This window comes from Pipistrellus kuhlii, unplaced genomic scaffold (genome assembly GCF_014108245.1).
Source record: "Pipistrellus kuhlii isolate mPipKuh1 unplaced genomic scaffold, mPipKuh1.p scaffold_m20_p_2, whole genome shotgun sequence".
Lineage (NCBI taxonomy): Eukaryota > Metazoa > Chordata > Mammalia > Chiroptera > Vespertilionidae > Pipistrellus > Pipistrellus kuhlii.
The window spans coordinates 36,128,236-36,148,586 of NW_023425515.1; the positions used below are offsets into that span (position 1 = coordinate 36,128,236).

Here is a 20,351-nt window from a genome sequence, read left to right on the forward strand (position 1 = left end):
GGAAATCTCCCAGGTATCAGCAAACAACCCTTAAGCATTACATCAGAGGGTTTATAGGTATTAAAGCAGTTCTTCTCACCACCCAGACCCTGAGGGACCAGACCAGGGACCCACAATTAGGCCTGCACCCTGCCCAGGGGGAAAGGGGATGCAGGGGGTGGGTGGGTGGGGAGGCTGTGACTTAAAAGGGTTAGTAGACAGGCTCTTCCTCTGATACCTTCGTGGCAGAATGGTCATTTAAACGTTATGTATCCTTCCAGGGCCAAGGCTTTGCAAATCTGGGACAAAAACTGAATTCAGAAATCAGGATTTTTAGCACAACTCAGGCTAGTAAAATACTACTATTGTACTTCATTCTCTTACGTTCACCAGTAGCACCAGGAAGAGCATGCTCATCTGTCCTGTGACTGTTCCTCCTGAAGTTGCTTGGGTTCTCAGGAGAACTTCCACCCTGCGGCCTCCCCCCACCCAGGCCTTACTGCTGCTGGCACGAGGAATCCTATCGCCATGTCCCCCGCCAGTGGAGGAAGCAGTTGCCATCCTGGAGGGACTAACTGATCATCAGAAGGATGTTGGCTGTTACGAGAGGAAGTTGTCTGGCGTCTGGCGTCTGGTGACTCACCCGGATATTTCACAAACTTGCCCTGCCACCACTTGTAACTGTAAATGGGCAAATGAAAAAGAGCTACGGCCAGACAAGAGTCTGGGGCGCCTGCTACACATGTCACTAGCAGAGGGAGAAGGAGGGGTATGTAGAATTAGTGGGAGGGAGATGATGACTGAAAGACAGAACCCAAGGACCAACTGCAACAGCAGGAGGGAGGCAGAGATTTAAGTGGGACTCTTTTTTAAAAAATATATATTTTATTGATTTTTTTTACAGAGAGGAAGGGAGAAGGATAGAGAGTTAGAAACATCGATGAGAGAGAAACATCAATCAGCTGCTTCTTGCACACCCCCTACCGGGGATGTGCCCTCAACCAAGGTACATGCCCTTGACCGGAATCGAACCTGGGACCTTTCAGTCCGCAGGCCGACGCTCTATCCACTGAGCCAAACCGGTTTCGGCTAAGTAGGACTCTTATTCTGCCCCATGGTGGGAATATTCTTCCTGGGAACCACTCCTGCTAGATCTACTGAGACTAAGATGGCAGGGACGGGGAGGACAAATTTCCCATGTGGGTATTTGACAGGAGTGTGACAGTGACTAAAGTCACAACTCATGTGACCTCTTGGCTCCCAGATTCATAGAGTCTGCCTCCTGGGGGCCTGGTGCCATTGGTCCGAGGTTAGCATCCCCTTCTCCCTTTCTCGCAGTGTCGTGCCCAATGCTGCTGCTCGTCCTCGCTTTCCAAAGGCTGCCCCACGGCTCTGTCAGGCTGGCTGCTGGCTACTGGCTGCTTTCGAGCGGGGCGAGGTGCGGTAGGACCGGGGGGTCGATTCTGTGATCTATGCACATGCTGCGACTCTCCAGCGAAGCAATGGAGACACCATGTGAGTCCCTGCAGGGATGCTCACAGCCCCCCATTCTGCTGCCAAGACTTCTCCACTTCGGAGCCCACCGTGCGGGCCCCGGGTGCGGAGGGAGAAGCTGGCTGGTACTTGCTGGCCAAGCCACCCAGTGACCTCGGTTGTTTGGCACCTTTTCTGCAATGGATATTCTCTGGTGGGCATTAATGCATGATTCAAAGATCCTCACAGTTTTGAGCTTATGTCCATATGTCTATGGGTCTCTTCCCAGTCAGACCATGTTGTAATGTGATGTTAGTTATTGTTCTGGAAGAGGTCAGGAGTGTTCTGCATAATCTAGGGGGTGGGGAGGGGAGGGGAGGAGAAGGGTTTATCTTCCAACAAGGGAGAGCAGGCCACTTCTGCCAGCCCATGCAAGCGAGGACATGTACCCACATTCCTCATCCCAAGTTTTAGGGCCCCGTGTCTCTCCTACCAGGGCCTGCCTTCCCTGCTCATCTGTTGGCACTAGGAGCACAATATGATCAGGGAGCAGGAGTGCCTCGGCTGGGAATTCATCCTTCTCTCAAGCACTGTGCTATAGGAGATAGGGGCTGAGCATCGGCAAAGAGGTCCTGTCCGTCTCTCACTGTGCTTCTCAGTTGCTGATTCATCTGAGCCGGTCACTCTTCTCAACGCATCAGTGGGGCTCAGCAATAGCATCCAACCCCACAGTCCTGACAGCTGATATGTCCCCCAAACCTCTCAGACACTGCACCAGCTGGTACATCCCTGCCCATCTACTTCCGATGCCAAGTCACCACAGGTGAAGGTCTAAGCCAGTGGTCGGCAAACCGCAGCTCGCGAGCCACCTGCGGCTCTTTGGCCCCTTGAGTGTGGCTCTTCCACAAAATACCACAGCCTGGGTGGGTCTATTTTGAAGAGGTGGCATTAGAAGAAGTTTAAATTTTAAAAAATTGGGCTCTCCAAAGAAATGTCAATCATACTGTTGATATTTGGCTCTGGTGACGAATGAGTGTGCTGACCACTGGCCTAAGCAAATGGACTGCTACGGCCGGCCAGGAAGCAGAGCTGTCCATAGCACCTGCCACGAACGGTGGGGTGGCCACCAAGGAGCCCAGCACTGGGATCCCATCCCTTCTGGGACCAACCCTGGTGCTAACAGTCTCAGGTCAGGTTTTCCAGAAGCAGATTATGAAAGCAAGTTACAGAGAAAGGGCTTTTAGGTGAAACCATGAGGCAATGAGGGCAGAAGACAGAGACAGGGAGAAGCCAGTTCTAGGCGTGGGCTCCGTTGGCCTCTAGCATCAGCCTGATGCCCTGGAAACCCCTGGAGCAGGGGTGGCACCACACATGTCCCGTCTTGAGGCAGACGCCTCCGTCAGCCATTGGCGGGTGCTAGTCATTGTTCTAGAAGAGGCCGGAAAGGGATGTGGGATGCATCCCTCACAGGAGACCACAACCTCTGAGGAAGTGCCTGGTGACGGGGTTCTGGAGCAATTCTCAGAATGCCACAGTGGCGAGCTGTTAGCAGCTAACCTCACAGCAGCTGAGCAGTGGGTGCCCCCGCCTGATAGAAGAATTGGGCAAGGTGTCCACAGCCTCTCCGGGACCACTGTGTGTGGGCTTTCTTTTTTTAAAAGAAAAAAAAATTAGTAGACTTTTGTTTTAGTTTTACAGAAAATTTGAGCAGAAGGTACAGATAATTCCCATGTAAACCATCTCCATTCCCTCCTCACACAGCTTCTCCTATATGCACATCTTGTGCCCAGCCGGTGTTGCTCAGTGGTTGAGCTTTGACCCATATACAAAGCGGTCACTAATTCAATTCCCAGTCAGGGCACATGCCCAGGTTGCAGGCTCTTTCCCCAATTTAGGGTGGGGGGGAGCGGGTATGCAGGAGGCAGTATGCTGCTCTCTCATCAACATTTCTATCTTTCTCTAAAAATCAAGAAAAACATATTTTTTAAAAAAACAAAACCATCTTTCATTAAGGTGAAACAGTTACAATTGATAAACCAATACCGGTGCATGTTAACTGAAGCCCATAGTGCGCATTAGGGTTTATTCTTTGTGCCTATAGTTATGAGTGATGGCAAATGCATAGTGTCACGTGTCCATCATTATGTCATGTAAAACAGCTTCATTGCCCTAAAACTCTCCTGTGCTCCATCTGTCTATTCGTGTCCCCACCTTCAAATGCCTGATAACCACTGATCTTTTCTTTAAAAAAAAAAAAAAAAAAAAAAAAAAAAATATATATATATATATATATATATATATATATATATATATATATATATTTTTTATTGATATTTTACAGAGAGGAAGGAAGAGGGATAGAGAGTTAGAAACATTGATGAGAGAGAAACATCGATCAGCCGCCTCCTGCACACTCCCTACTGGGGATGTGCCCACAACCAAGGTACATGCCCTTGATCGGAATCGAACCTGGGACCTTTCGGTCCGCAGGCCGACGCTCTATCCACTGAGCCAAACCGGTTTCGGCATCCACTGATCTTTTCACTGTTTTTATACTTTTGCCTTTTCTAGAATGTCATGTAGATGGAATCACACAGTATATAGCCTTTAAAAACTGACTTCTTTCACTTAGCAATATACATTCAAGTTTCCTCATGCCTTTTGTGACTGATAGCTCATTTCTTTTTGTTGCTGAATAATATCTCATTGTGTGGATGAACTCTGGTTTGCTACTCATTTGAGTAAATACCAAGGACTTAGATGGTTGGACCATATGGCAAAACTATCTTTAGCTTTTGTAAGACACTGGCTGTACCGTTTTGCATTCCCACCAGCAATGAATGAGAGTTCCTGTTTCTTCATATCCTCATCAGCATTTGTGCATATTTTCAGTGAATTGTACTACTTTCACAATGTAACTGTTTTTCTGTGGGTGTTTGTTTGGTTTTTTTGTGTTTTTTTTGTCAATCTTCTGACAAGCTGACAGTTTGTATGAACCTAACCAGTGAAAGCATCACCCAAGTTCACGTTGACTTAACAGTCATCCCGCTGTTATTTTTCTGTCTTCTGAAACCAGTCTGCTTTCCTAGCACTGAAAGTGTGTGCGTGCATGTGTGCACGCACACAGCTACACACACACATATGGACACATCGGACAAATCCACATCCTTATGTTTGGGATGAAGGAGAAATTTAACTCTATCAATTTGTTTACATCTGCAGATTGTAGATTGTGCCCACATTGGCCCTCTGTCCTTCAGAAAATGGTCTTTGAAAACTCTCTCTAAGGGATTCTTGGCACATGAAAAAAAGAGAAGCTAAAGGTCTGAAGAATAAAACGTACTCTATGACCAGGTAAGTCTGCTGGCTCGATTTTCTAACAGTGTTAGATAATCGGAAGAGTCTCCTGTTACATAAATAATCTGTAGGTTGAGAATGAATTCTGAATTTATACTTTACTCATCTGTAGGGCCCTCCGAAAGAGGAGTCCAATACCAGGGGTCGGTCTTCCTTCATTTCAAGGTTTTCAGAATAGAAAAGGAAGCTGGGATGTGGCTTGATCTGAGACAGTGTTGAGGGATAAAGCCAATTATTTAGGAGATAAAAATATGATTTTACCTTTTTTTTAAAGTTTTCCCAAGCCAATACAAAGTATCTATGGAAAACAATACATAAAAATTTCACATTGAGGCAGCCTAGCGAGAAGCTAGGAAAATTCTTGGGCAAGTGGAATGGGAAAACTGAGACAGATGGCTGAACAAACTGGTCAAGTAATTTCCAGCAGATAATAAATCTAAGGTCTTATCTTCCCTAACCAAGGACACTTAGGAGCAAATGGTTTACACATTCCAGATTGTGCTGGGACACACCTGCCCTGGTCCCTCTCCGGTGACATTGTTGTTTTTTTATCCTCATCAGAGGATATGTTTATTAATCTTTTTTCTTTTTCTTGTTAGAGCAGTGGTTCTCAACCTTTTTAATGCCATGGCCCTTTAATACAGTTCCTCATGTTGTGGGGGACCCCCCACCAACCATAAAATTACTGTTATGAATCATAATGTAAATACTTGTGTTTTCCGATGGTCTTAGGCTCCTCAGCAGCAGTTCTTAACCTGAGAACCGCTAGCAGAGTTGCCTAAGACCAATGGAAAACCAGATATTTACATTATGATTCATTAAGAGTAGCAAAATTACAGCTATGAAGCAGCAACGAAAATAATTTTATGGTTGGGGGTCACCACAACATGAGGAACTGTATTAAGGGGTCGAGGCATTAGGGAAGGTTGAGAACCACTGGTTTAGAGAGAGAGGAAGGAAGAGAGAGCGAGAGAGAGACATTGCTGTGAGAGAGAAACATTGCTCTGTTGCTTCCCGTACACTCGCCAAGCGGGGATTGAACTGGCAACCTAGGAATATGCCTTGACTGGGAACCAAACCTACAGTTGTTTAGGTAGATGGACGACACTCCAACCAACTGAGCTGCCTGGCTTGGGCAGCATTCAGTGACATTTTTTTTTTTAAAATATATATTGATTTTTTACAGAGAGGAAGGAAGAGGGATAGAGAGCTAGAAACATTGATGAGAGAGAAACATCAACCAGATGCCTCCTGCACACCCCCCACATGTGCCCACAACCAATGTACATGCCCCTGACCGGAATCGAACCTGGGACCTTTCAGTCCGAAGACCAACTCTCTATCCACTGAGCCAAACTGGTTTCGGCTCAGAGACATTCTTAAGATGGAACTGAACCAGTGAATGGTCCTGACCCCTCTATACGCTCATCTTGATGATGCAGCACATTGAAGGACACACCTGGAAAGCTGTGCGCATTCCACTGAGATCCTCCCGAGACCTCCCCTAAAATTCCTGCCTTTAGAAAACAGATTAAAAACCCCCAAGATTTAAGTGCTTCTTGAGCACCCACAACCCTTTTCTCAGGCCTGTACTTTTGCTTTCCTAAATAGTATATGCTTGTATTGATTTCAGAGAGGAAGGGAGAGGGAAAGAGATAGAAACATCAATGATGAGAGAAAATCATTGACCGGCTGCCTCCTACATGCTTCCCTGAGCCCACCACCTGGGCATGTGCCCCTACCATGACCTCCTAGTTCAGTGGTCGATGCTCCATCACTGAGCCATGCCAGGTAGGCCTCCACTGTCTTGCCTTTGCTTGGAGAACTGTCCATGGACACCGAACACTGGAAAGAATGGTACATGCATTCCTCCCTGTGCTCGCTGGAGTGGGGCTGGCTCACCAGGCTCTCCTAGTCTCAGGGGCTTCCTTCATCCTCCTCAATCCCTGGAGTCTGAGACCTGCCCTGGCTGCATGACATTCAACAGGGGAACCGTCAAGGGACACCACTTGCTGGATGCTACAGTTAACATCTAACTGGCTGTCAGTCATAAAGGGGGAGAATCCCCTTTCATCCTCTTAAGAGCTGTTTGGTTGGCTCACAATAGTTCCCTCTTTCTTCCTCCTCTGTCCTGAAACTATTTTTCCATATGAGATCTTAACCCTAGCAACATTACCTAAAGGAATTATTAAAACTCAATTGATGAAACTTGTGGATTGTTCTCCAAAATGTCCCTGCTGGAATGAGGGTATATTGAAGGAAAAAAAAAAAAAAAAAAAAAAAAAAGCGACAGGGTGCAGCCCACTGAAAGATGGCTTCTAATTATTACAAGGACTACAGCAAGTGACATTTTTGAAAGTGGTGCAAAAAATACCTTATTCTTCCAAAAACTCCACACGAAAGCACGGGGGGAAAAAACTGGCAAAAGTAGCCAGAAACTGTATTTTCAAAACACTGGGAATTAAACAAAGGCTGACAGCATCCGGACAGCACTGGTTTAAGAGAAATGGCTGCATTTCGGTGTGAACAGTGAGCTGTGTGGTGTTTTAGTTGCCCTATCCCATTCTGTCCTTGGACACCAACGATCTGCAATCGTTTTGAGCTTTAGCAATCATGATGAGGTTTAGCAATCTGACTGTCCCAGGAGGGACAGCACAGGACAGGAGCACCTTCAAAGTCTCACCTCAGAGAACTGTCACTAGTCCTTTGTCTGGGGTTTCCTTGCGATAGATACCCTCATTGCAAATTTGTCTTTCTTAGGTCCGATTCAAAGCTTGACGAGTGTAAAAAGCCTTTCCCCAGGGGCATTTATAGAAAATGAGTGGAGGCAATTGTTGAACTTCTTCAGAAAGTTAACACAGAGTTACCACGTGGCCCGGCATATATAAGCCAGGGAATTGATGGCATAGGATCACACAAAAATGTGTACACAGGTTTCCATAGCAGCATTATGCACAATATCCAAAAAGTAAAAACAACTCAACTATCCATCAACGTATTTGTTTATCCAGGTGAATGAATAAACAAATATGCTATGTCCGTACAATACACTACTATTATTAATCTGTGGGGGGAATAAAAAGGGGGGGGGGGGAAGCACTTATTCATTCTACAACAGGGATGGGCACTGAGAAAATTAGGCTAAATGAAACTGGACAGAAAGTGCCACATTTTATATGATTCCCTTTATATAAAATGTCCAGAATAAAAATGTACATAGAGACAGAAGGTAAATCAAGAGCTGGGGAGGAGATGGGAAATGGGTGATAATGGTACATGGTTTTATTAGGGGGTGTGTGTGTGTGTGAAAATATTCTGGAATTTGTCACGTGGTGATGGTTGCACAACCTCAGGAGTAGACTAAACCCCAATGATTTGTACACTTTAAGAGAATGAACTGTATATTAATTATATTTCAATAAAAAAAAAGTAGTACAGCTTCTAAAAGTCATGTTATCCATTTAAATTCCATGAACAATTTCTGGGGTGGCTTTGGGCTATTGAATTGAGAAAGTAAATCTTGGCAATTACATAAAAGGAGGAACACAACTACAAGGGCCACACACACACACACACACACACACACACAACCACACACACAGAGAAAAAAAAGCACACCATCTAAAGCAAGCTCTTTACCTTCCAGATATTCAAAAGTGTGGCTTACAGTTATTTCCCTGGCAAACTCTTTTCTTTAACAATATCTCCAATCTGCACACCTGCCACAAGGTAGGAAAGAGAATAACTCTCCAGACTCAAGTCAGCAAGGGTAACCCTACCTTTGTTATTGTTCTGTTGTTCCATCAATAATTTACTTATTTCCGAAAACCAGCAATCTCTGATTTCTTTGGAAGCTGCCTGCAATCACAGATAAGAAAACACTGCATCAGATCACCTGGAGGAGGAACTGCACTGCGCTTTCCTCGTCTGGGGGACCGAGTTAGAACAATGATGACACTTGTCAAGCCACGGGCACCCCCTCTGGGGAAGACCCGAGCTTCACCTGCAGGATGTATTTCTCAAGTCCATTTCGGCTGACAAGTTCAAACTTTCTGTTGCTCCCCCTTTCAAGTTGGTGAATTGAAAGTGTCGTCCACTGTCATAAAGAAAGAAGAAAAAATGTCATTTTCTGATTTCAAACTTTTCACTGTTCGCTACCCTAATCCTTTCTACCCCTGATGTCTCTCTTCTTCCATCTTCCTTCCAAGTGTTTTTTGCTGTCTTCTCTTAATGGCTCCAAGGAGCGGAAAACACAATCTGGTACAGAGTCAACTGCCTCATCTGTCTCAGAGGATACCAGATTGTATCTTTCTATCTGTAGAGTCGTAGCAGCAACCTTTAAGCAAAGATCATCTCTTCCGTAACACAGGCGCTCATCACCAAGTCCCTCATCCTGTGCCCGGAGGAAATAGGTCCCTTCCCTCTACTTAGCACAAAATCCCTCTACTCCAGCTCTGCCCTGTCTACTGACTGATTCCCAGCCCTGACTCTGGGGGCAGACGTGGGCGTGGATTCTGGCTCTGTTGTGTGGCATTTGGCAAGAGAGCCTCACCTCTCTATGCTACTGTTTCCTGTCTGTGAAATCAGATCTCTACCGTGTTTCCCCGAAAATAAGACATCCCCCGAAAATAAGACTTACTTACAGGTTTCCTTCTGAGTGAAATATAAGGCACACATCCCTACCCCCCGAAAATAAGCCCCCCCACCCCTAAGCTAAATATGAGAGATTTGGTCCACTGATTCTGAAAGAAATGGAGTCACAAGAAATTCACCAGGAAATTCAGGAATTGGATTGTTATGATGATGTTCCAGAAGATGATGACATGATTGTCATTGAATAAATGAGTCAATTCTTGATACTGTAGGATTCACAGTTTGTCTGGTTTATGTTGACAACTACCGTACTACCGTACCGTATACAGGTAAGAAATTTCCTTTATTTTCATTGAACAATAAATGTGTACCGTATTCTTCTTCATGGAAAAATAAGACATCCCCTGAAAATAAGACCTAGCGCATCTTTGGGAGCAAAAATTAATATAAGACACTGTCTTATTTTCCGGGAAACAGGGTACATTTCTCTCTATAGGGGGTGTGTTGGGGGGGCGACAGGAGCCCTTTACCTTCACAGACTTCTTAAAGCTGTAACGAGGAGCCAGGCCCTGGCCACTGGGCTCCATCCGTATCTTGCAGAACACGATCCCCCTCTCAAACAGATAGAGCTGCCGCTGGCTGGGCTTAAACCGAATGAACCCCTTCATCTTGGAGCGCTCCTTGTGCACTGTCCAGACGCTGAACGTGCCGTGCCTCAGCAGCCTGCCCAGCTCTCGGATCTCCTCCTGCAAGGGTCCCAGACACACACAAGGCAAAGCTGCTCAATGACTCGCCACGGATAGAACTCCGAGGGGTCTGCTTTCGAAGGAGAAATCGTGCTTATTCGAGGCCCACGACCTTAGAAATGCCACGCAGGCCAATCTGCCTCTAAATCAAAACTGCAAATGGGGGGTTGAAGACAAATATGGGATACCTTAATCAATAAAGAAATTAAAAAATAAAACACAAACTGCAACCTTGTAAGCTTCACTGCATGCTGACACCACTCCGTTACATCAGGAAATTGCTCAGCCACACACGGGGATACACATACAACACGCTGGATATCCTGGAACTACAGATACGGGACTCTGAGGTGTTGCCTTGTAATTAATTTTAGCCAGCAGAATCCCACGTCCTCATCTTTGTTTCGGAGATATGACACTACTTAACGAGGGCAAGCGATTAACATGGGAATTATGCTCAGAAGAGACAGGATTTTTTGCTGCATCATGGATCTCGGATAATCCGCGTGCTCCATCTGCTAGCTAACGTCTGCCTCATGTCTGTGAAAACCTGGGATCATGAGATTTGTTCTGAAAGGAGAAAGCTCCAAGGGCCATTTGGATGTGTATAACATCATTTGCGGGCCGTACAAAATTATCAACTTAAAAATTAGCCTGCTATCTTTGGTCAGACATTTCATTAACTCACCCCTAATGCCTTGGCAGGGCCAGAGCAAAAGATTTCCCAGGCCTTATATGGCCCGTGGGCTGGACTTTCCCCACCCCTGCAGACAGGAAATAACTGAGGAAATTAGGGCAAAAAAAATATTTTTTTTTTTAAAGATGAAAAGGTTGTACATAAAACCCACGCAATGAAGCCATGGACGCTTGCTGCAGACTCAGCTCTGACCTCCCAGCAGACTGCACAGAGGGAAGCACAGCGAGTTATATGAATCATTATGTCCCACGACATACCCAAACCAGTTGTGCAGGAAACACACGGATTCCTGCCAATGGGACAGGAGAGAAATGTCTCCACCAGTCCTCCGACAGGGTCACTGAGCCAGATACTGAGCACACCCTCCAACACATCCCAGAATAGATGGATGAGTGGGTTTTAAGTAAAGCAGTTTCTAAGGACACATCTGGCACAGATGTAAAAGCAATTCTAAAAGAGGCCAGAACCATCGGGGTGTGAACAAGCACAGGTGTACTCTCTCTAACGACCTGTAGAGGGCAGGGCCATCTTAGTAAGGCGTCTGCCAACGCCATGGCCAAAGAAGCAGCCTTGGACAGCGATGTCTCTGTCCTTATTCACCTCTGCACTTCCCTCCTCACCCCTCCTGCAGCCACAGCCATTTGCATGTTGGGAGGCAACTGATCAAAGGATGTGAGGCCAGTGAGGTGCCAGCCCCTGACCTGATCCTTGTCTCGGCTGAGGAGACCTGAGGAGGAGGCCGTGAGCAGCAGGGGTTGCAGCTGTGAGATGCTCTATCAGAGGGCGGGTGGTGAAATGAACGATAAGGAAGATGAGTCACCGGAAACTATGAGGAAGAGGAAAAGACACGGGCAGACCCAGTCACTGCTTGGTGAGCGGAGAGGCAGACCACATAGGTGAGATCCCCAACTCCCTTCCAGGACAAGGCCCCAGGGCTGATGGGGAGCCTGGAGTTGCCCGGTTCCCACCTCTGGGAGCTCGGCGCTGCCACCGTCCTGACTCTACCTGAGGTTCTTCAGTCGGCTTTTCCAGTAAGTCCATCATCACTGGGAGCGACAGGGGCCGATGGCTGGGTGTGAGTCTAGCTGAAACAGCTGCGTAGCCTCCAGGCTGTCTTGCATAAACTTTGTCAGAACCATGCCCCTGATAGGATTAAACAGTCCGGGTGGGTGTCTATGTGGAGGCCGCCGCCACGGGGAAGCAGGCAAGGAGATTCCTCAGAGCCGGACCAAGGATGACCTGGACCATCTTTTCAACCACGTATATCCTTTCTTTCCAATCAGACTGTAATTGGTCCCAAAGCCAGAGACCACACACACAACCTCTTACAGATATTTGTCCCTTAGAAAGTATGTATTCATGTGTTGGCATTTAGTGAGTGCAGGGAGGGGGGGTGAAGGGGTGGAGGGGTGGAGGCGGGGGCGGGGCATAAAGCTGAGTGCTCAGCACTACGACGAGGGAGTTAATGCAGTGAATAGCATCTCCTCCAAAACTCATGTCCACCTGGGACCTCAGAACGTGACAGGATTGAAAACAGAATCTCAGGTGCAATTAGTTATTATAAAATTTGGTCATACTGGATGAGGGCGGGCCCTACCCTAAAGGCTGGTGTCCTTATGGGAAGAAGAAGTAGACACGCAGAGCCACACACATACAGAAGACAGCCGTGAAGACAGGGACAGGAACTGGCGTGATGTAACTGAAAGCCCAGGAATGCCACACATTGCCAGGAACGGGAGCAAGGAGGCAGAGCCCTCAGAGAGAACCTTGATTTTGAATTTCTAACTTCTGGCACCGTGGGAAAATAAGTGTCTGTGGTTTTAAGCCAACCCCGTATGTGGTGCGTTGTCATGGCAGCTCCAGGAAATGGATGTACCCCAAACCAGTTTTTTCCACCAGTGACGTAATGGGGTGGCCCTCCCTTTGGGGTGTTGAAGAATGGATGTGAACTCAGAGACAGACTAGGGGGGTACACCCCACACAGATGAGCAAGTGAAAAGTCCTCCTCCGTATGGGAAATGATGGCAAAAATAAACTAGCAAACGCTACCATTTTCATGTGTGGGCATTTTGTGGGCGAGAGCTCTGACATAAGGATTTCACGTGTGACCACATGGGCCAAAGGGAGAATCTGGCTGAGAGAGAATCTTGGGAAGCTAGCCTCCAGGAAGATGGGGGTGCCTCGGCGTTCACTCTCGGCTGTGACAGAGCTCCATGCTTCTTGCACAAAGAAGCAGAAAACATCTGGATAAGTGAATCCGCACAAAAGCCTGGTCCAGAAATGAGAATCAGAAGCTGTGGGACGGAGAAGCTGAGGTTACAATCGCCAGAAGCAAAGGGGTTCCTTCCTTCCCAGTCTGATCAAGGACCCAAATACGTCAGCCCCGGGGCCCTGAATTCAGCACCTACCAGGCTCCAGGCAAGGTGCTAGGCGTCTTAAATATGATTTAATCTTTATTTACTCTACTGAGAGGTGTCGTGAGGGTGGGAAGATGGGCAAGGCAATCCCACTTCATGAGTCATGAAGATTGTTTGCTCAGCCTTATTTCTGTAGCCAACAAATGGTAAGGAAAGTGAAAAGTAACATAGAAACAAAATACCTGGGCCTAGCCCACAATAAACTTGCAATAAAAAACACTTCCTTTAACAAATAATAAACTTTGTTCCAGAAAATTAAAAGGTTTTATTCAACCTTTACTCTTCAACTTTGAAACTTGTTCCTGGCAAGTCAGGATTTAAAAGGACTCTAAATGTTTTTCTATTTTATACATTGGATTGAAGAGGGAAAATTTTTTTTTTTTGACAAAAAAAGGGAAGTAAATTAAGTCTCAGTGTTCCATAAAACAACCTTTCTTTAAAAAATAATTTTTTAAAAGTTTTTGTGACTCAATTAAGCCAAGAATTGAGTATACACAAAGAGAAAATGTAAATATCAAAAGGGATTTTTTTCCCCTAGTTGCTTTAATTATGAAGTCACCCACTGAAGTTCAATTTTTTTCCTTTACAAAACCAGGTTAATATTGAATATCAAGTAGAGAAACTAGGAGGTGAAGCTGGATTTATTCACCCACACAACACACGATGGCAAACATTTTGTGATAAGGTTCCACAAAAAGGAGGCCAAGACTCAGTTTCATTGGATCTGAGTTAGTAGCGGGTGAGTTGTTAGTACACTCTAAACAGAACCAGATGAAGAGTATGCGGAGAGGGTGGCACCCTGGCTAGGGAGTGAAGAGATCCAAGACACATTGCAAGCTGAGGACCACGTGATCTTGGGGGAGTTAACTCTTCTCTCCGGGGATCTGCTCCTGAAGCAGAAAGTTGAAAATTCCCATGCCTGCTCTATCATTCAATAGAATGATACAAACAGTCATGATAAATTAGCTAATGTATGAGGTGTGAAGCAAGTTACCCCTGGCAAACAAAGAAACCACAGAGTGTATGTCAAAGGTGTCATTCTGGGGACACATGGGGGCAAAAAAGATGTTTCACACTTGCTATAAAATCTCCAAAATTCTATAAACTGGTTCATCTGATTTGTACACAAGCCGTTTGGAGGAAAATTAAAGTAGGTTGCTATCTACTCACGTTTCATTCATTTTTTTTCCCCCTCATAACTCCCTCCTCTCGTGTTACTTACCTTCAGAGGAATAGCTGGGAGTTTCCGGCCTGTGTTACAGTTGATTCAGGCAAATGGCTATTTCACAGGGGCAGCTGACACAGGGTCAAAGACAAAAAGAAAATAACAGAAAGATGTCCCCAAATGACTAAACAAATCGCTTCCTTGACTTCAGCCGAAGAAGGGAAAAATAATACCAAGGAAAGGCTCTGTTCTCACCCCGGGTGGTGCGTGAGTAGCCTCCTAAATCATACATCGGCGGTAAACAGAGTGCGCTGGAGTGCCAGGGACAGAAACAGCATCCCTGCTTGGATCATAGCAAACCTGGGGGCTGTTTCTGAAATGCTGGCCAGAGAAACAGCAGGAAGGAAAGAAAAAGATCACAATTTTAAAATATATATATATATATATATATATATATATATATATATATATATATATATATATATATAATTGACTTTTTATAGAGAGGAAGGGAGAGTGATAGAGAGCTAGAAACATCGATCAGCTGCCTCCTGCACCCCCCCCCCACTGGGGATGTGTCCACAACCCAGGTGTATGCCCTTGACCAGAATCGAACCTTGGACCTTTCGGTCCTCAGGCTAATGCTCTATCCACTGAGCCAAACCGGTTTCGGCAAAAGATCACGATTTTTGCCCCTACTTAATTTGCATGGTTTAATTTATGACAAGGGAAGATAAGAAAGGTCATTTCATCTGCCCAGACCTCAATAAAAAACAGGTAAATTGAACAGGGGGGGGGGGGGGGAAGAAGGAAGGGGAGGAAAGTATATGAAATGCAGAATGCTTGGTCCCTGTACAGTAACCAAAAAGATCCTGGCCCTGAGAGTAGGCCAGGATACATGCTGCATGGTTTCAGATGGAATCAAAGTTGCTCCTCAGCTCACTGTGAGATGCGGAGATTATCATGGACTGCCTGGGTGGGTCCGATGTAATCACAGGAGTCTTTAGAACGTCGAAGAGAAGCAGAAGAAGGGGTCAGAGTGATGCCATCAACGTGAGAACTCAATGAATGGGATGTTTCTGCCTGGAAGCGAGGCAGTGGCCGTGAGCCAAGACTCGTGGGTGATTTTTGTTGTTGCTGTTGTTTAAGATGGAAAAGACAAGGAACAGATTCTCCCCTAGAGTCTCCTAAAAGGAAGGCAGACACTTTGATCTGAGCCCTCCGTGAGACTGTGGTCGTTCTGCCCCGTGGATCATTAAGGTGAGAAATTGGTGCTGCTCTGAGCCACCAGACCCGCGGTGGTTTGTTACGACAATGACAGAAAACTAACATCCCTGATCACTCTACTATTCCTGGAGATTACTACTAATAATCCAGAGCACTTCACAGTGACTATGAATGCTCACTATGTCCCAGATGAATATTACTGATGTTCCAGTCCCGGGTGAGCACACAGTGCAGAGGATGGTTTGCTGGATGCCCAGGATGTGTCGGCTCAGAAAAACACACAAATGCCAGAGCTGAGATGGCCCCACCTCCTAGCATCACCTCTCTTGGTATTTTCCTCCAACCACTTGGATGAAGGCAAGAATAATACACGCTTGTTGGGCCTCTTCTGAGATCTGGGATATAAAATGGGGTGAGACTTTCACTTAGCAACCCATTTTCCAAGTAATTTTCATGGAGGAAATCTGACCAAGAAGGAGAATCTTTTAAATTTTAACAGTGCCAGGAGTCGAAATAAATTACCCTTTCAGCAATTTCCCCCTGCCCAGACGTATTCTGGCCCCCGAGTTCCCAGAGCACACAGGTCAGGCTCCACATTGTGGACCACGAGGAACACGAGATTCCTGGAAACCCCGAGGGGCTGGGGGGACCCGGGGAGCACAGGTGTGTTGACGGAGGTAGGCGACTCTCCCGGAGTCAAATTCCTTGACCATAAATCGTTTCTCCTACTTGACCCCAGCATCTCCAACCTTGTTCACACCGTGCCTGCCTCTCAGGGGGAACCCTCCAACCAGGATTATGGGACATGACATACCGGGCATCCAGTGACTGCCGCCAGGTCCACGGCCAGCTCACAGGACCTGATCAGCTCCTCTATCACGGCCAAAGCCTGCTGCCGGTCAGCCAAGAACGCGGGAGCCTGGGTCCTCTGTGGCCCATCCTGTGAACCAAATGCCTTGTCGGAAATCAAAAGGTAAACCACCTCCCAAGTGAAGAAGGAACACAGGACAGAGAGAAGGAGCCACGGACCCAGCCAGCACGACATATCTGAGACGGCGGGGACACCGCTCTGCTTTCCAGCTCACAAAGAACGGCGGCTAACGGTATTTGCTGGTTTACCATCAACCACACTTCTGTGGATTGTACTAATGAAGAACGAAGTTCATAAAACCATGGGCATTATATTCCTGCTTTATAAGAAACATACTGGGATTTTTTATTTTTTATTTTTTTTTTAAGCAGGAAAAAACAACAACCCAAAACACAGCCCCTTTACATTGACTGCCCTCTCCTTTACACTTCTAGCCCTGTGACCTGTGGAAAAATACGATTCATATTCCTATATTGAACACGAAAGCCTTATTCCTATGGGCAAAGTGATACTTAAAACCTTCCCAGAGGAGGATACTTTTAAACTCCCAGAGAGACAAAGAATGGGCTGCCAGTGCAGGTTGACTAATGATTTACCTGTAAACGTGGTAAGGGTTGCATTTCCATAACTCTGCCCTTCCTCCTCTCACACGTTACTGTCTTTAACGTTACCAAGGAGGTCTGTACCTCCCAAACAGAAAGACTCAGCATTAAGCGGAAAAGCCTGAACTGCTAATTCAAGAAACCAATGTTTCCACTGGTAGCACTGTGGCGCTTAGGCCATACGAGGGATGGTTCTTAGAGCCTGAAAGGCTTTTGCTCAGGTTTTCAGTATTTTATTCCCCACGACTTACATAACATACGGATGTTATGTAGTAAATGCAGACAGAAAGCTTTTGGTTTCTCCCATTTTGTTAAAACACATCAATTTCTACAACTAAGGACAGATAGCTTTTTGCTGGCCCATAGCGCCCACCTCTTTTTGTCCTCTACTGCATGATGTGAGCGAAGGGTGTGTATCTACTTAGCCTCTGCAGAAGCAGCAGGAAGTAGCTCTGTGAGATCAGAAACATGAGTGGGGTGATGAATGGAGCAGAGCGTGCTGCCTCCACTGAATGGCCTGCCCAGAAGCCTTACTTTCTCCTTCGTAATAAATATGCTCTGGTCCTGGGAAAGACAGCAGGCTCACCGGACCTTACAATAACATCAGCAAAGGGTCGAACGTTCTTACACTAGGCAGCATCCTCTATTCAACATGTCATGTAAAACGCAACTTGAGAGACTCCACTGCTCCTATTCTTTCTCCTTCCTCGTTTTGCTTTGGTAACGTAGGACTCAGAAGAAGCCCTACAAACATCACCAAGCCCTTCTCCCTCGGGCCAGCTCCCCTAGCTCCAGGCTGTAAAATCATTACCTGCATCTCGAGCTTCTAATTTCAAGGGGTCCCCCACACACATTCTGGGCAGAGAAGGCATGCAAATAACTTTGAGACGCATGCCTCGGGTTTCTCTGGTTAAAACAGGAGTATTTAATAGGAATTTTAAAAGAAAGGCCACCGTTAAGTCACAAATTTCTTTCTAATCGGGTAGGTTTCCAATTCCTTCAAAGGAACCTTCGCTGTCTCTCTTAGCACGCGTGCACACACGCACACACACACACCACACACACACACACCACACACACCACACACACCACACACACACACACACACACACACTTGGAGAGAATGGGACACAATGTATACAAATTAGATAAACAGATTAAGAAATAGAAATCATTCATAGTCATACCGTGCAGGAAAACCACAGTAGATATTTAACCACACTTCCTTTCAGTCTTTTATGTTCGCATTTTACACATTCCTGTTCGTATTCCCGTTAAAACATTTTTTTGTGTGAAAGGGAAAAAAAAATGCAATACCGTTTATTCTGCAACAAATCTCCACTTGAAAATTGCCTTTAATTGTTTTGTTTCTTCCTGACTATGAGTTATGAAATACATACAATTTTACAAGACTTAAACAATGGAGACCTTAGCAAGAAAAACAAAATCACCATAAATCCTCCCACCTTCGGGCAAACACCAATAACAGGAACATAAAACAGTATTTAGCATCCAGTACCTTAGCCGAACCTCCTTCTAGGTCACCTGGCTCTATCTCCAAATCCTCAGGAGACTCGAAATCCAGCAGACCCTGCATTAACCCAAAAGCCTTAGTGAAAAATTCAAAAGTAGAGTGCCAACTAAATGTACTGTGCAAACAATCTCCAGACAAATGCTCAAGTAACTGAGAATGTATGCAAATTTGTCTGTCTGTCACGAGTAAGAGGGGAAGAATGAATTATCTATCTGGCACAGTGTTCTTTGCACAAATAAAATCTTACTAGCCACATTTTTATGTAGCCTGCTTTTTCTCACTCAACAGCATAGCATGAATGTTTATCTTCTCATGACATTATATACTTTTAAAAACATGGTTTTGGCCGAAACCAGTTTGGCTTAGTGGATAGAGTGTCTGCCTGCGGACTGAAAGGTCCCAGGTTCGATTCCGGTCAAGGGCATGTACCTTGGTTGCGGGCACATCCTCAGTGGGGGGTGTGCAGGAGGCAGCTGATCAATGACTCTCTCTCATCGATATTTCTAACTCTCTATCGCTCTCTCTTCCTCTCTGTAAAAAATCAATAAACTACCTTTAAAAAATAAAAACACGGTTTTGATTGTGTCAGCATTGTGTCCTATACATAAATCGTAATTAATTCATCTTCTCTGTTGTTAAATATTTTGGTTCTGTAATTTTTCCTAAAGATAACTTCCTAGAAGTGGGATTGTCATTGTTAAGAGTCTTGATGCATTATTTACAAGTTCCTTAGAAAAGAATTATGTGTCCACCAGCCACTTATAAAACTTGCTCACCAGCCATTTAATCAGAATGTTTGACCAATTGAATTAATAGGTCAATCTACCTCACTGCTTTTTAGTTTGAATTTCTCAGATATTAGTGAGGTAGAGCTTTAAAAAAAAAATGTTTGCTACTAAAAATGTTTTCTTCTGTAGCATGCCTATGTCCTTCATTCATTTTTATTATTAATTTCTTTTTTATTGAGGTATACCTGATACATAAAATTGTTAGATATGTACAGTGTTCATCCTGATGATTTGATACACGTATACATTGTGGAAGGATTCCCCCTATCTAGTTAATTAACACATCCATCTCACCTCACACAGTTATCATTTGTATGTGAGAGAGAGAACAGTTAAGTCTACTCCGTTAGCAAATTTCAGTTACAAATACAGTGTTTATCAAACTTCATGTTTTACATTAGATCCTTAAACCCTATTCATCTTATAGCTGAACGCTTGTAACATTTACCCACCTCTCCCGATTAATTATTTCTTTAAATAGTAGCCTATTAAAAATTTTTTAAAAAGAAAAATGAATTTTGCTCTTATGATATAAGTTGGTTTATACAAGAAATCAGCATGAGTACCTATTCTAGAAAAGCTTTGTAATAAGCAAAACTTATAGTACACAAACATTGCACCGTTTTGCAAACCATATCTTAATTTAGCAAAATCCAAGGAATAAAAATTATCTACAGTAAACTCTTGATAGTTTCCAGTTCTGGCTAATGTTTCTCAATGGTTAGAGCATCATCCCACACACTGAAGGGTTGTGGGTTTAATTCCCTGTTAGGTCACATACACAGGTTTTGGGTTGGATCCTGGTCAGGGTGAATATGGGGAGCAACCGATCGGTGTTTCTCTCTCTCTCCCTCTCTCCCTTCCTCTTTGGAATCAATGAAAATAAAAATGTCCTCAGGTGA

The 20,351-nt window shown here is 45.1% G+C and overlaps 1 protein-coding gene across 3 annotated transcripts in view; it reads right to left on the bottom strand.

Moving 5' to 3' along the window:
* MCF2L2 (MCF.2 cell line derived transforming sequence-like 2) overlaps positions 1-20,351 on the bottom strand; it is a 186,295-nt gene that overhangs the window by 13,778 nt on the left and 152,166 nt on the right. For all 3 annotated transcript variants that reach the window (XM_036445322.2, XM_045583728.1, XM_045583729.1), the window contains 5 exons: positions 18,647-18,718; positions 16,469-16,594; positions 9,933-10,148; positions 8,813-8,905; positions 8,589-8,667 (listed from right to left, as the gene is read on the bottom strand). In XM_036445322.2, coding sequence (XP_036301215.2) covers positions 8,589-8,667; positions 8,813-8,905; positions 9,933-10,148; positions 16,469-16,594; positions 18,647-18,718 — 586 coding nt within the window. The remainder of the gene's footprint in view (positions 1-8,588; positions 8,668-8,812; positions 8,906-9,932; positions 10,149-16,468; positions 16,595-18,646; positions 18,719-20,351) is intronic.